Source organism: Sorex araneus, chromosome 11 (genome assembly GCF_027595985.1).
Source record: "Sorex araneus isolate mSorAra2 chromosome 11, mSorAra2.pri, whole genome shotgun sequence".
Classification (NCBI taxonomy): domain Eukaryota; kingdom Metazoa; phylum Chordata; class Mammalia; order Eulipotyphla; family Soricidae; genus Sorex; species Sorex araneus.
This window is the reverse complement of record NC_073312.1, coordinates 47,750,163-47,766,573: the sequence shown is the minus strand read 5'-3', so window position 1 is coordinate 47,766,573 and position 16,411 is coordinate 47,750,163. Positions and strand designations below refer to the sequence as shown.

General features: G+C 46.5%; 1 protein-coding gene across 1 annotated transcript in view; it reads right to left on the bottom strand.

Moving 5' to 3' along the window:
* The window catches only part of CRKL (CRK like proto-oncogene, adaptor protein), a 34,077-nt gene extending 20,837 nt beyond the window's left edge, over positions 1-13,240 (bottom strand). The window contains exon 1 of the mRNA XM_004607455.2: positions 12,408-13,240. Within this exon, the coding sequence (XP_004607512.1) occupies positions 12,408-12,718 (311 nt within the window). The 5' untranslated portion in view covers positions 12,719-13,240. The remainder of the gene's footprint in view (positions 1-12,407) is intronic.
* Between the last annotated feature and the right edge of the window lie 3,171 nt (positions 13,241-16,411).

Here is a 16,411-nt window from a genome sequence, read left to right as displayed (position 1 = left end):
AAATCTCAGTTATACAATGCTCGAATACCCATCCCTTCACCAGTGCTCATATTCCACCACCAAGAATCCCAGTATAGCTCCACCCCGCCCCCTCACACCTCTAACCCCCCCACGCCCCTAGCCCCCCCACCCTAAGCCCCCCCCCCCCCCGTGTAACTAATAAATTTCACTTTACTATTTCACTTTACTTTCACTTTGATTGCATACAATATTTCAACAAAACTATTATTGTTTGGAGAGTCTCTCCCCTAAAGTCAGACCTGCTGAAAAGGAAGCATTAGATAATTTGTTTTCCATTGCTGAGGATGAAGAGGTAAGAGGTCGAGTGACCACACTTAGCGGCCTCTCAGTGGGTTATTTTTTGACTTCATCCAGTTGTGTGTATGAAATACTCCTGGTTCTGTGCTCAGGGGACCATATGCTATGTCCAGGATCAAACCTGGGTCAGTCAGACGCATACAAGGCAAGTGCCCTGCCTTGGTACTATCTCTCTAGTTCTGTATACACACACTTACACGTCAGTCAGATGCATGCAGGGGCAAGTGCCCTGCCTCGGTACTATCTCTCTAGTTCCATATACATACTTACATGTATGAAATTTTTCACAATACCAAAGCAGATCCACTACCCCACCACTGCCATGCTCCAGGCCACTTTCCACAGGCTCGGGAGGAGCCTCACACATGAGCAAAGTCCCACGGAACCCAGGTAATGTGGAACTTTGTGATCTTGGATTCTAGGCTCAATGGGACCTGGGAGCAGAGATCCTCTGCCTGCTTCCCCCAATCTCCAGAGACCCAGGGGTCACGCCCATAAGCACCTCCTGCCAGTGTCAGATAATTTCCTCATCTGCCACCCTCCAGAACTCACGGCTGCTTCTCCCGGAAGGGAACATAAAACGAGGCCCCCATAACCATGCCACCGGACTCCACATCAGGGGCGCCCCAGAGGGGGGCGGGTGACAGCCCTCCCTGCCCCAAGGGACCTAGCCCCGGCAGCCGACATCCATTACCCCAGCACCGCTACAGACCGCTTTCCACACGCTCAGGTTCAGCCTCTTGCATGAGTGAACACATTCCTGGACCGTATGGCTGGCATGACACATCATAAAGAGAAAAAAAAAAATATATATATATATATATATGCCTCTTGGAGAGCCTGGCAAGCTCCCTGTGGTGTATTCAATATGCCAAATACAGTAACAATAACAGGTCTCATTCCCCTGACAATGAAAAGAGCCTCCAATCGTTGGGAAAAAAGAATAAGGAGAGGCTACTAAAATCTCAGGGCTGGGACGAATGGAGACGTTATTGGTGCCTGCTCAAGAAGTCGATGATGAACAACGGGATGACAGTGATACAGTGATACCAAAGCAGATAATGATAAATTTCAGGCTAAGTAGACAGTACGGGGGATACGGCTCTTGGGGAATAAGTCATGCAGCTACCAAGCCTGATATATTCCCCAGCACTGCATACAGTCTCCTGAACACAGCCCAGGAGTGATCCCTGAGCATCAATGAGTGAAACTAAATCACAATAATAAAAACTGTCACTGTCATCCTGTTGCTCATCGATTTGCTTGAGCAGGCACCAGTAACCTCTCCATTGTGAGACTTGTTACTATTTTTTTTTGGCATATCGAATAAGCCACGGGTAGCTTGCCAGGCTCTTCAAGAGGGCCAGAGGAATCAAACCTGCATTATCGCTCCAGCCCAACAATAATAATAATAAAAATGAACAAAGCCCAAGGATTATCAAGGTCTTGCTTCTACCCTCATTCCCATGAAAATGACCTATGAAAACCATCAGTCACCACTTAATAGTCCTGGGACACTTGTTCTTAGCTTAGCTTCTCAGTTCAGTAACTCCAAACTAAAGGCTCCAGAATCAACCCCTACCTAGTCCCACACCAGATCCGTTTTGAGAAAGTAAAAGTGATTATAATTCTTTTTTTTTAACAGTTTTTTGGTTACACCTGATTATGTTCATAGTTTACTCCTGGATCTGCACTCAGGAATCACTCCTGGCAGGCTTGGGGACCATATGGGATGAAGGAGATCAAAAGCACCTTACCCACTGTACTCACTCTGGCCTGACAATTCTCTTCTTAAAGTACAGCAGGTAAGACACTCAGCCCAGCCAGGAGTGATCCTTGAGCACTGCCAGTTGTAGCATAAACAAACTTTAGATGAGGGCCAGAGAGAAGTGGTTTAGGTGCTTTCCTAGCATGTAGCTGTGATACTGGTTTGAATCCTAGAGAGCAACTGTCAGCAGTGGCCCGATCAGACAACCAGGTTTTGTCCTTGAGCACAAAACCAAACCAAACCAAAAACCAACTTTACATGACTCCTATGGCTAAACTCATTTATAAGGCACGAGGTTTTTTAAGCATTATTCTCCTTTCCTAGCTTGCTTCCCATTACTCACATTTATTACAACTGTGTCTTTCCCAGCAGGCATGGTCACGTCGTCTACCTCATAAACTTGTTCTTATTCCGGAAATCTTAAATTCTCTTTAAGACTTCCTTGGCACCTCAGTTCATCATTTTTGTTTTTATGCTCCTATAGTGTTATTTTAATTGTTCAATGTAATGAAATTTTCTAAGATCACAACCATGGTTTACTCCCATTATATAGTCTAGTACTGAATCTTAGGGCTATAGCAATGTACAGCAAGTAGAGTGCTACAAGTGTTTGTCTTTCGAGTCATCAACCTAGATTTGATCCCTGGCATATCATATGGTTCCCTTTGCCTGCTAGGAATGACCCCTGAGCAGAGCCAGATGTGGCTCAAAACCGAAAACAAAGCAAGTTAAAAGGGGGAGGGGGGGTCCTGGAGTAATAGTACTGGGGGTAGAGTGTTTGCCTTGCACATAGTTGAACCAGGTTTGATCTTCGGCACTCTATATGGTTCCCTGAGCTGGAAAGGAATGAGCCCTGGGCGCAGAGCCAGGAGTATACCCTAAGCATGACCCAGTGTGCACTCCTTCCCCCACCAAAAAGAATAAAAACGACAGGACTGGAGAGATAGTACAAGGATAAGTTGCATGCCTTGTACATGATCTTTGGTTTGCTCCCTGGCATCCCACTGGTTCCCTGAGCCCCCCCCCCTTTTTTTTTTGCTTTTTGGGTCACACCTGGCGATGGACAGGGGTTACTCCTGGCTCTGCACTCAGGAATTACTCCTGGCGGTGCTCAGGGGACCATATGAGATGCTGGGAATCGAACCCGGGTCGGCCGTGTGCAAGGCAAACGCCCTACCCTCTGTGCTATCGCTCCAGCCCCTGAGCCCTTCTAAGGAGTGATCTCTGAGCACAGAGTCAAGAGTAAGCCCTGAGCACTACTGGGTGTGCCTTACCCACTGCATAAAAGGGGAAGAACGTTAAATTTAGTAAAAACATAAGCATTTCCCTCTTCGCTTGGATTTTTTTCTGAAAACACAAAAGCACTCAATTCCTGGGTCAGAGGTATTGTACAGCCGGTAGGTGGCTTGCTTTGTACGTGGTAAACCAGGTTTGATCTTGGCAACCCACATGGTTCCGAGTCCACCAGGAGTGATCCGTAAGCACAGAAGCCAGGAGTAACACCTGAGCACTGCCAGGTGTGGCCCCCAAACAAAACACTCAATTCTTAACTTAGTTCTGTCATAGACAAAAAAATTTACTCAAGTCTTTATCATATCACTGCCCCATTGCTCTTCTCCAGTTCTCAGCCATCATTCAGACTAGTTTCCAAAAGATTGGCGGCCTCACTTTGTCATAATCTCGTTCAAGCTCTAGGATAATCTGAATTCCCATTAATAAGCACTGAGCTAAACTATTTTAGCCTCAAGGACCATTAGAAATAATCTCTTCCACCTACTTAGATCCTGAAATAAAATTTTTCGATAAAAATCCTCTGGATTTGAATACTTCTTATTCTACTTTTTCGGGACTTCATACATCATGGGAAGATAACTTTTTTTCAAAATTTTTTATTAGTGAATCACCTTGAGGTATAGTTACAGACTTACAAACTTTTGTGCTTGCATTTCAGTCATACAATGCTCGAGTATCCATCCCTCTACCAGTGCCCATTTTCCACCACCAATGGTCCCAGCATCCCTCCCACCACCCCCACCCCACCTCTGTGGCAGGGCATTCCCTTTTGCTCTCTCCTTTTGGGTGTTGTGGTTTGCAATAGAGGTATTGAGTGACTATCATGTTCAGTCTATCATCTACTTTCAGCCATCTCCCATCCCGAGCAGGCCCTTCTAGCACCTTTACTTGGTGGTCCCTTCTCTATCTGAGCTGCCTTTTCTCTCAGCAATCGAGGCCGGCTTCTAAGCTGTGAAGTGATCCTCCTGGTACTTATCTCTACTATTCTTGGGTGTTAGTCTCCCATTCTGTTACTTTCTATTACACAAATGAGTGCAATCTTTCTATATCTGTCTCTTTCTTACTCATTTCACTTAACATGATACTTTCCATGTTGATCCATCTATATGCAAACTTCATGACTTCATCTTTTCTAACAGCTGCATAGTATTCCATTGTGTAAATGTACCAAAATTTCTTGAGCCAGTCATCTGTTCTCAGGCATTATTTTTACAATAGTAAAAAATTATTGTAAACAGTGCTGCAATGAACATATTAAGTGCAGATATTATTTCTACTATACTTTTTTTTGCATCTCTGGGGTATATTCCCAGAAGTGGCGTTGCTGGGTCAAATTGGAACTCAATTTCTAATTTTTTGTGAAGTGTCCATACTGTTTTCCAAAGGGGTGGAACCAGTCGGCATTCCCACCAGCATGAAGGAGAGTCCCTTTCTCCCCACATTCATGCCAACACCGGTTGCTTTTTTTTTTTTGCTTGCTTTTGCTTTTTTTGGTAACACCTGGCAATGCTCAGGTATTACTCCTGGCTTATACACTCAGAAATTACTCCTGGCGGTGCTCTGGGTGACCATATGGGATGCTGGGAATTGAACCCGGGTCGGCTGCATGCAAGGCAAATGCCCTACCCGCTGTGCTATTGCTCCAGCTCCGCTTTTGTTCTTTTGGATTTGGACCAGTCTCTGTGGTGTGAGATGGTATCTCATTGTTCCTTTGGTCTGCATCTCCCTGATTAGTGATGAGGAGCACTTTTTCATGTGTCTTTTGTCCATTCGGATTTCTTCTTTGAGAAAGTTTCTGTTCATTTCATCACCCCATTTTCTGGTGAGTTTGGATGTTTTCTTCTTGTGGAGTTTAACCAGTACCTTGTAAATCCTTGATATCAACCCCTTATCAGATGAGTACTGGTGAATATCCTTTCCCATTCTGTAGACTATCTTTGTATTCTTGTCACTCTATCTTTTGAGCTGCAGAAGCTTCTCAGTTTAAGGTAGTATGGGAAGATAACTATTAACTATGCAAGCTTCTATCCCCAGCATAATGATAATGTTCTTGTATCTTATCTGAATCAAATTTAGATGCCTAAGAATCTTATAAGTTTATTCACAGTGCCTGAGACTGGAGTGATAGCACAACGGGTAGGGTGTTTGCCTTGCATGCGGCCGGCCGGGGTTCAATTCCTTGCATCCCATATGGTCCCCCGAGCACCGCTAAGAGAAATTCCTGAGTACAGAGCCAGGAGTAACCACTATGTGTCACCGGGTATGACCCAAGAAGGAAAAAAGAAGTAAAAAGTTTATTCACAGCGCCAAATTCTGTTAATAAAAATTACTATTAATCCTCCCCTAACTCCAAATTTCAAAAGTCCAGATTTGGGGAGAGAGCTCCAGGATTAGGGGCACATGCATAGCATGGTAAAGGACTGGAGTTCAATCTTTGTTAACACACTGCACCCTAAGCACATCTAAATGAGTCCTGGGCCCTATTGCTGGGCCAGTCAGAGTGGTGTTGCACTGCCAGAACCATCATGCATTGTTGCCTGAGTATCACTATGACTGGACCCTGAGCTCCCTGCTTGGGAATCCCCCTCAAAAGTATGAACAGGAGGGCTGGAGCAATAGTACCGCAGGTAGGGTGTTTGCCTTGCATGCAGTCTACCCAGGTTCAATTTCTGGCATCCTATAGATCCCTGGCATGCCATACAGTCCCCCAAGCCCACCAAGAGTGATTCATGAGTGCAGAGCCAAAAGAAACCCCTGACTGCTGCTGGGTGTGGCCCCAAATAAATAGCATGAACTGAGTCCCTCTCTGGGGGTGAGGGGAGGTTGGAGGACAATGTGTTTATAGGGATTGAATGTTGGTCAAATACATGCATTAGGCTCTCTACTATCTTTTCTGTCCCTTGAGACTTTTACATTTGAAGCAGGATTTGGGATGAGGCATGACTGTATTTCCTACACTATCCTCTGTCCAAGCAGAATTTGCATTGTCTCATAGGTGTAGATGTCAAGCTTTGGGCATACAAGCATACTTCCTCAAATCTCCAACAACTACTTTATCATATTGAATGGTATGGGGATGGCCTTTGGAAACACCTCAGTAATCAGTAAGCTCCTGAAGAATGTGACAGGGAGGGGGCCAGAGAAAAAACAAAAAACTCAAGGGGTAAGTACATGCTTTGTATGGGGAAGTCTGAGTTCGATCCCTGGTATTACCAGGAATGATACCTGAGGAGAGCTGGGTGTGACCTAAAACAAAAAGAATGTGACAAGAGTCTATTTGATATAACGTAACGTGAGTTTCATATTTCAGCCATACTTATCTTTGTTGAGTACTGACAAGGTGTTCTTTAAAGATCAACTTGATCTAGTTCTTAGATTTTATTTCTCATAACTGTCATTTTGGTCCTCAAATAGTTATAAAATTGGAATTTCTGGAGAGTCAATATAGGAGATAAGGTATGTGCCTTCCATGTGGTTGTGATGGCCGAGACTCTTTCTTACCCATGTAAGGTTCCCTCCACCCCAAACACCCCCAAGCATCACCAAGGGATCCACTCCAGAGCATAGAACCAGAAATGGCCTCTGAGCACCACTGGATATGCCCCCTCCCACAAAAACAAATAAGTGAATAAAAAAGGAACTGGAGAAGTATATAAACAACATAAAGCATACATTTTTAAGTTTCTAAATCATAGAAAAATTACTTGATACTTAACAATACACTCTAAAACTGCTGAAATACTCTATTAAACTAAAATTAGCATCTAATTGAAAAACAGTGGTGTTTAACCTGAATATTAATTATAACAGGGGCCGGAGAGATAGCACAGCGGGTAGGGCGTTTGCCTTGCACACGGCTGACCCGGGTTCGATCCCCGGCATCCCATATGGTCCCCCAAGCACTGCCAGGAGTAACCCCTGAGCATCCCTGGGTGTGACCCAAAAAGAAAAAAAAAAAACTATAACAATAAAATCTTTAAAATGTGGGGCCAGGGGGCTGGAGTGATAGCACAGCAGGTAGGGCGATTGCCTTGCACTCGGCCAACCCGGGTTCGATTCCCAGCATCCCATATGGTCCTGAGGACCGCCAGGGGTAATTCCTGAGTGCAGAGCCAGAAGTGACCCCTGTGCATTGCCGGGTGTGACCCAAAAAGAAAAAAAAAATGTGGGGCCAGCAGGTAGGCTGTTTGCCTTGCATACAGCCAACCTGGCTTCAATCCCTGGCATCCTAGCACTGCCAGGAAGAATCCCTGGGTGCAGAGCCAGGTGTAAGCAATGAGCACTGCTTAGTGTGCCCCCCCAGCCAAAGAATCTTTAAAATATACTCAAAGTGGAAGTGAAAAATAGACGACACGTTTATCAAATGACCTATAATGTAAAATTACACTCAGGTACTCAGAAAGAGAATCCTTTAATCATTTAAAATCAACACACGCTATCTGACAACAATGACTCCATCATCTCCCACCCCCCAGAGGGGGGGGAAGCTCATCAAAGAAATACCACAACTATAAAGACCAATTAATAAAATAAACATAGGGCTGCAGGTGTGGTTTAGTGGTAGAATACTTGTCTAAGCATGTGTGAGGCCCTATTTTGATTCCTGGTACCACTGTAAATAATAAAATAAACCAGAATACACACACAAATATTACAAATAAATCCAGTCATCTTTGTTTCTTCCTTTCTCTTCCCTAATACTCCCTAGTTCCTTTTAGCAAAGCATCAATCTTACCTTCAAAACAAGCACCTACCAAACCATAGCTCTACAGTCTGTCTACATCAAAGTCTCCCAGGCTTGGAGCGACAATAGAGAGCAGGGTATGTGGCCACTGGACTTCAATCCCTGAGACCCTATATCGTCTCCCCATGCCCCCCTGCCAAGAGTGATTCCTGAACGCAAACTCATGAGCAAGGCCTGAGCTCCACCAAGTGTGACCCCAAAACCAAAATATTACAGTCTCTCAAGGCAGTCCAGGAACCCAATGTGGAAGCCTTGAGGTGCAACTATGGGGTGCCGCTGAAGCAAGGAAGTTGGGTCTACATGATGATGGATGCATGACATATGCTAAGTCATCGGTCATCATTATTTTGCACCTGGATTACAGTAGTTCACTCCAGTTTACTCTCTACTTCGAAATTCTTTCGATGGCCATCCCTCACTTTAAAATTCAATTTCTTTTTACCCTTGCCATCTCACCTCCAAACTCTCCTAACATAACTTTCTTCTCTTTAAGACTCATTTTGCATCCCATATGGTTCCCTGAGCACTGCCAGGAGTTAATTCCTGAGTGAATGAGCCAGGAGTAAACCCTGTGCATCGCCGGGTGTGACCAAAAAAGCAAAAAAAAAAAAAAGAGACTCATTTTTCCAATACATGGAACAGCTTTTCGCCTCAGGACCTTTATATAAAATCTTTGTTCTAATTAGGAGTTTCCCTCCATTTATTTATATTTTTTTGCTTTTTGGGTCACACCCAGCGATGCTCAGGAATTACTCCTGGCGGTGCTTGGGGGACCATATGGGATGCCGGGGATTGAACCCGGGTCGGCCGAGTGCAAGGCAAAACGCCCTACCTGCTGTGCTATCGCTCTGGCCCCCTCCATTTATTCTTTAAGTTCTTAATTTTAATTAATTACAGTCACTATTTTCCTTCACTTTATCCCAAGTCTTTCCAAGGATAGCTCTCCTTACACTCAGTTTCCTTTGATAGCTATCTGAGGCAGTCACCTTCTGTAACACTCATTTTAACTGGAACTATAAAATTAAAAGCCAGAAAACAGTTGGGGGATGGAGCACAAGAGCAGGATACTTGGCTTTATTATGTCAGGTCCTGGGTTTGATCCCCAAGAACTCCCCCACCAAATAAAAAATATGAGGAAACATTTCAACAGAAAAGCCTGTACTAGAACAAAGAAAACACCAGTCCTTAAATAAACATGCAGGGGACAGGGATGTGTCGGCATAGTGGTAGAGTAATGTATCTTTTGTCTATGAAACCATAGGTTCAATCCCTGGCACCAAAGAAGAAACTAAAAACAAATAGGAACTCTCAGAAACAGGGACATAAAATTCCTGAGAGCTTAACCGTGATGTCTAAGGTGCTAACTCAATATAACCAGTCTGGGGCATGAGGAACATTTAGCTAGCTCTCTACAAAGGTGTATCTACCCAATCTGTGAATTTTGGGATAAGAAAAGCAATCCAACTATTCAGTATATAGTAAATCCAGCCAGGGACTATTTAAGCATAGTAACAGATTGTCCTCCCAAACACCATGGGAAAATAAAAAACCTAAGTCACAGTAACCTGCTTATTGTGGGCATAAAAGAGAAATGCAGGCTGGAGTGATAGCACAGCAGGTAGGGCGTTTGCCTTGCACGCAGCCGACCCGGGTTCGATTCCCAGCATCCCATGTGGTCCCCTGAGCACCGCCAGGAGTAATTCCTGAGTGCAGAGCCAGGAGCAACCCCTGAGCATCGCCAGGTGTGACCCAAAAACCAAAAAATAAAATAAAATAAAATTACCTATTTCCTTTAAAAAAAAAAAAAAAGAAAGAAAAGAAAAAGTCTTTATTATCTGTGAGGGGGCTGGTACAGATAAGATTTCAATAGATGTGGGGCCTGAGAGAGAGCACAGTGGGTAGGGTAGGATAGCTATGGATCACTTGCCTTCACTGCAGAGCAGAAGTAAGCCCTGAGTGCAACTGGGAAAAGATTTCAATATGTGAAGAGTGGGGTGGAGTTAAGCAATCAGTTGAGGGCCAAAATCTAGAGCAAAGGTACACAAGTATGAGAGAGTAGGTAGGGAGAGCTATGAAGCCCCCCCCCAAAAAAAAAGATGCAGCCCAGTAGGGCCATAATAAAGTAAGACAAGAGGGAACAAAGCCAAGCATCAAAGACAAAATTTGGTTTGGTGCCTGGTTAAGACTTGTTAGGGAAATTTGGATGGCATTATGTAGATAGTGCAAAGGTACTACAGTGTTACTTTATTCTCTCTCTACAAGAGGATCAAGCCATCATCTCACACTTTTTGAAGCAGCTTTATTACAGTGTCTTTCATGGCATGGCTTAATAAAAGTCTGAAATTAATTATGTGATTCACCACCAGTTAATCTATTCAAAACATCATTATAGGGGGCAGAGTGATAGTTCAGCAGGTAGGGCATTGCCTTGAACACAGTTGACTCAAGTTTGATCCCTGGCATCCCATATGGTCCCCCAAGCACTGTCAAGAGTAATTCCTGAATGCAGAGCCAAGAGCAATCCCCGAGCATCGCCAGATGTGGTCCCACAACAACAAAAAAACATTATAATGGACTCTAAAGTTCTCGAGTTTCTTATGTTGGAATTAAGTCATGTTCAATGTGTACTCCAATTACCAGCCTCCTCAGAAACCTGAGGGTTTTGGGGTTGAAGAGAGAGTACCACAGGGCGCTTGGGTTCAATCTCCAGCATCCCATCTGGTCTCCTAAGCACCATCAAGATCAATTCCTGAATACATAGCTAGGAGTAATCCTTGACACCGCTGTGTGTGCCCCAAAACCCCAAAGAAACCTGAAGGTTTCATCATTTCTTGTCGCCTAGATCTTTGTTAGATACAGTATGTGACTCAATCACTTTTTTCCACTTTCTAAGTGCATTTGTTTGTAGTTGACCTTATAGTCATTTCTGTGTCTCTAGTCTACAGAACCAACAATTTAGACATCCAATTTAGGGGTGCTCTTGAATTAATGTCTAAAGTTCGGAATATTATTCTTAGCAAATCAACATTCAGAAAACTGTCATTCTGAGAAATGTGTCAGTTTTTGTAAAAACAAACAAACAAACACACAAACAAAAAACCAGAAATCAGGCCTGGGGCTGGAGTGGTGATAGTATAGGATGATAGTATAGCGGGTTGGGTGTTTGCCTTGCATATGGCCAACCCAGGTTGGATCACTGATATTCTAAGGTCCCTCAAGCACCGTCAGGAGTAATTCCTGAGTGCAAAGCCAGGAGTAACCCCTGAGCATCGCTGGTGTTACCCTAAAAGCCAAAATGAAAATTAAATAAATAAATAAATAAATAAAGTGAACAGTCTAACTTTTTATCTTAATTTCACTCATTTTGGGTGATAATGATTCAGAGACCACATTGTGGAACCTGGGCATCCAGCATGTAAGCTTGCACCCAGCACTGCACTATCTCTCTGGCCCTAGGGCATTTTTCAGGACAGAACTTGGCATTATTAATGGCATTATTAATCTGGTAAGTATATTGATTAAGACAAATTGAAGCAAGTAATACAAATAAAGCATTTTACTTGAAGAGACAAAGCATGTTACTCTACCATTTTGGATCTTAACGTTAAAAAATATGTATCATTAGACAAATGATGCAAAAAGTATATTCAAATCGAGCTAAAATATTGTCATGCAAAATTTCCTTTAGTAAGCAAGAGTCTAGCTTTACCCCATCCTTGGAATTTTACCAAATGGCTCTCTAGCCCATTAATGGTCCAACTGGGGGCAGGGATGGGGGGGAAGAATAGACTATATAACATATATATTTTTAATCAACGTGTCACAAAATAAGTGTCCGGCTCATTTTAAACTTGGCACCAGGATTTCAATCTACAATTCTTTGTCACAGCTGAATATTTTAATTTCTAAGCAAAAAAAAAACAAAGCATTTTTCTTTTGTTGAGCGTCAAGAGTGCGGCATACCAGGTCTTTAACCTGGATCGAAAAGATCCGCGCTGTGTGTACACGATCTCGGGTGGGGGTGCGGGGTACTCTAATCAAAAGAGGATTTTAAAAAGCAAACGACCCTCGCTTTACTCGGACAGTAGAGCCGAGAAGACACGGAAGGCGGAGACTGCATGATCCACCATACAACCAACCGCCCCGTTATCCCCCTGGGACCCACGTCCAACACTAACCTCTTATTCTCAAGACCTCTAAGAAAAGAATTTGATTCCGACAGGAGAAAACGGGGCTCAACCACACCCCCTCGCGCGCTCCCGGGGGGGTGGGGGCGGTAGGTACCTGGGCGCGGGCTCGATCAGGGTGGTGGTGTCCAGGTAGTGGATCTTGTAGAACTCCAGCAGGGCCGGCAGGTGGTCAAACTCCTGGTCTCCGATCTTGAAGCGGCGGTTGGGCAGCGAGTTGATGATGTAGTGGGAGACGCGCGAGTTCTCGGACACCGACAGCACGTAGTCCCCGGGACAGGTGGAGGAGTCGCGCACCAGGAACACGCCGTGGCGCTGGCCCTGGAGCCGGGTCTGCGCCTCCTGGCGAGACACCGGCCCCATGTACCAGGACGAGCGGTCCGAGGAGTCGAACCTGGCGGAGGACATGGTGTCGGCCAGGGGGGCTTCCGCGGTGGGTGGGGGGCGGCGGCTGCTCTCGGCCGATCCGGACGCCTGCGCCCGACCGACGGCTCTGGGGGCCGCGGACGGGCCTCTCGGCACACCTCGAGACGCGCTTTAAAAGGCCGAGCCTTCCTCTCGGCTTCGGTCCCGCAGCATCCTCCGCCGCCGCCCGCCTGCTCCGGGGCCGCCTCGCGGAGGCCGCCGGCCCGGGGAACGCGGTACCGAGTCCGGGGTCGCGCGGCAGACGAGGGCGAGCGGCGCGCCGAGGCCGCCCCGGGATTCTCGGGCTCCGGGCTCCCCAATCGGAGGTTACCTCCAGGGACTCCCGACCTACAACACGCCGGCTCCGCAACCCCCACGGCCCTGAACCGACCGCAGGCGCTACGCCAAGCACCGGACTCCCAAGGAGCGTCGCGCCTTCGGGGCGCCTTTGCCCAGTCCGTTCCCAAGAGCCACAGCAACAAAATGGCGGACGCGGGAGAAGCAGCCGGCCACCTCCCCCTCCGCTCAGCGCGCTCCGTCTGCGCACGCGCGGGCGCCAGCTCCCAGCGGCCGCCGGGGCCCCGCCCCGTGACGTAAATCGGTGCAGCCAATCGGGAGCGCGGTCGTGGGGCGGGGGGCGGGCGCCGCTGGCCCGGGCTCCCGCGTTTCGGGCGGGGGCGGACGAGTCGGTAGCGGCGGCGGACACTCCCTTCCTGGGCCGAGGTGCGCCGCCGGGGGCGCTGCCGCCCTCGGCCCCGCTCACTCAGGCAGGAAAACAGCTGGAGCTGAGTGGGAGCGACGTTTCGAAAACCTGCTCCGGGAACAAAGCGCGAGGAGCAGGCCGGACCCCCTGCCGGGGAGGCGTGGCCTGCGGTGACTTGGCCGCCCGAGGGGGCCGAGGAGGCGGTCCTTGAGGCCAACCGGTCGACCCCCAGGGTCTTCAGGGTCCATAGGGACTCTGGAACGAGATGACTGCGGGGACCGAGACCCCTCGAGAACGACGGGGTGGCCTGCTGGGCTACGGGGCCGAGGTGCCGACGGTTGTGCGGCCAGAGAGGGGGGTGTGACGGTTGACGCGCAGAATTGGCGGTCGCGGCAGTCTCTCCCGGCCGCGCGATCAGTCTTAGCGCTGCGCGGTGCAGGGCAGACGCCGGCGCCTCTCGGGCGTGGCCCCCCGCCTGCCGCGCAAACCCTGCGGCTTCAGCAGCTACTCCGCTTCCTGGCGCTCTTGGGGCTCAGCCCCTTCACACTTGCACACACCCCCTAAAGTGCAAAAATTACACAGGCACCGCAACCTTTGAAATGCACGGCGTTTGCACATACTCTAGCATGTACATTTACATCCACTCCTAAAATGTCAAATTTACATACATTCTTAAATGTACGCTTATACACACTCCAAAATTATACATTGGCACACACCCGGAACCTAGAAGGTAAAATTTACATACACACACACACACACACACACACACGCATACACCCTGAAACGTATATTTGCAGACATCCTAGAATGCGCCTTTACACAAACACCTAAAATGTAAAATTTACACACCTAAAATGAACATCGACACACCCCTAAAATATAACTTAGGTAATGTAAATTTAATACACACCTAAAATGTCATTTACATAGACACCTCAGAATCTGCATTTATATATACATCCCTAAAATATAAATTTTACAAATACACCTCTAAACTGTAAAATTTACAGACATCCTAGAATTTATATTCACACACACACACACACACACACCTCTAAAGTATAAATTGTACACACACCCCTAGAATGTACATTTTCACTGGGGAGGGGTTTATGGGGAGGGTGGCTCTTCTGTTAGTCCCTTCTAGTTCTAGCACAATGCCCAGCCCTGAATGGATGCCCAGATTTTTGTTGAATGAATATAGAAAATAGGAGCCTGAAGCAATTTTACTGTGATAATGCTGTAAGGTACTTGCCTTGCATGTGGCAGCCTGGGTTCTATCCCTGGCACTACATATGGTCCCCTAAGTCCTGCCAGGAGTGATTCCTAAGCACAGAGCCAGAATAATAACCTGAACTTTGCTAGGTGTGGCTCAAAAACAAACAAAAAAAAACTTATAAGAAATGAGTCTGAGAGCTGAAGGTATAGCTCAAAAGGCTGAGCACAGGGTCTGGAGCGGTAGCACAGCGGGTAAGGTGTTTGCCTTGCAAGCGGCTGACCCGGATTCGATTCCCAGCATCCCATATGATCCCCTGAGCACCGCCAGGGGTGATTCCTGAGTGTAGAGCCAGGAGTAACCCCTATGCATTGCCAGGTGTGACCCAAAAAGCAAAAAAAAAGACTGAGCACATGCTTTATATATGTGGGAGGCCTATATTTGATCCCCAGTACCACATGGCCCCCAATGCTGCTTAGGAGTGGTCCTCTAGTGCCAAAACAACAACAAAAATAAGACTGAGGGCTTAGGGATGTGGCAATATGGTAGAGACCCTGCCTTGCAAGCATGAAGATGCAAGATCAATTTTCATGACCCCCCACATCACCAAGTGCAATCCCAGGCATCATAACCACAAGGTACAATTTCAGGGGTAATACCACACAAGTATGCTACCCCATCACTGACACCAGCTAAGTGTGTGATCAAAAACAAGGAAGGGGGAAATAAAAAAGCAACAAAAATAAAATTATTCTGAGACAACTATTTTTCAAGACATCTTCAATGAGAAAAATATTTCACATTTTTACATAGCTTTAATATCTAAAGAGAAAATGATGATTCTGATATCTCTTTCTGCATTCATTCTGTTAGTATAAAACTCATTACGTTTTACAGGTCAAAGATATCATCTACACCTCTTGGTCCCCTGAGTGCTGCCAGGAACATCCCTGAACAGAAAACCATTAGTAGCCCCTGTGCACTATCAAATATGTACCCCACCCCGCAAAAAAAAAAAAGAAAGCAAACTCATTCCAACATTTTGAAGTGTAATTATGTTCCCCTTGCAATTGTTTAACATTCTTGAATTGATGTCAGATTGGTTTCAAATATAGATTTTAGGGGACAGAGAGATAGCACAGCAGGTAAGACTTTTTCCTTGCGCATGCTGGCTTCAATCCCTGGCATCCCATATGGTCCTCTGAGCCCTCCACGAGTGAGCCCTGAGCACAGAGCCAGGAGTAAGCCCTGAGAACCACTGGGTATGACCCAAACTACAAAGTAGATTTCATGGATTTTTGGGGGGATGGGGGTGGGAAGTGGGGGCCTCCCAAGCAATGTTCAAGTGGCACAGGGTCCATTCTTGGCAGCGATACTTGGCCAAACATGCCAGGTGATTCAATGTTTGGACCCAAAGATGCAGAGTTGCTAGGGCACTTGTGTCTGGGGACCACCAGGGCCACTCTGGAGATGCTCAGGTGCCTCCAGGGTTCAAACTCAACCCTGGCGCATGCGAAGCATGTACTCCTGAACACAGAGCTATTTCCCCAGTCCCCAGCTTCTATATTTCAGGTATTCCAAAGTAAGATGTTGGGGCCAGAGCAATAGCACAGCGGGCAGGGCATCTGCCTTGCTTGTGGCTGACCCAGGTTCAATCCTGGCATCTCCCATGGTCCCCGAGCACCACCAGGAGTAATTCCTGAGTGCAGAGCCAGGAGTAACCCCTAGCATTGCAGGGTGTGACAAAAAAAAGCCAAAGTAAGATATTTTGTTT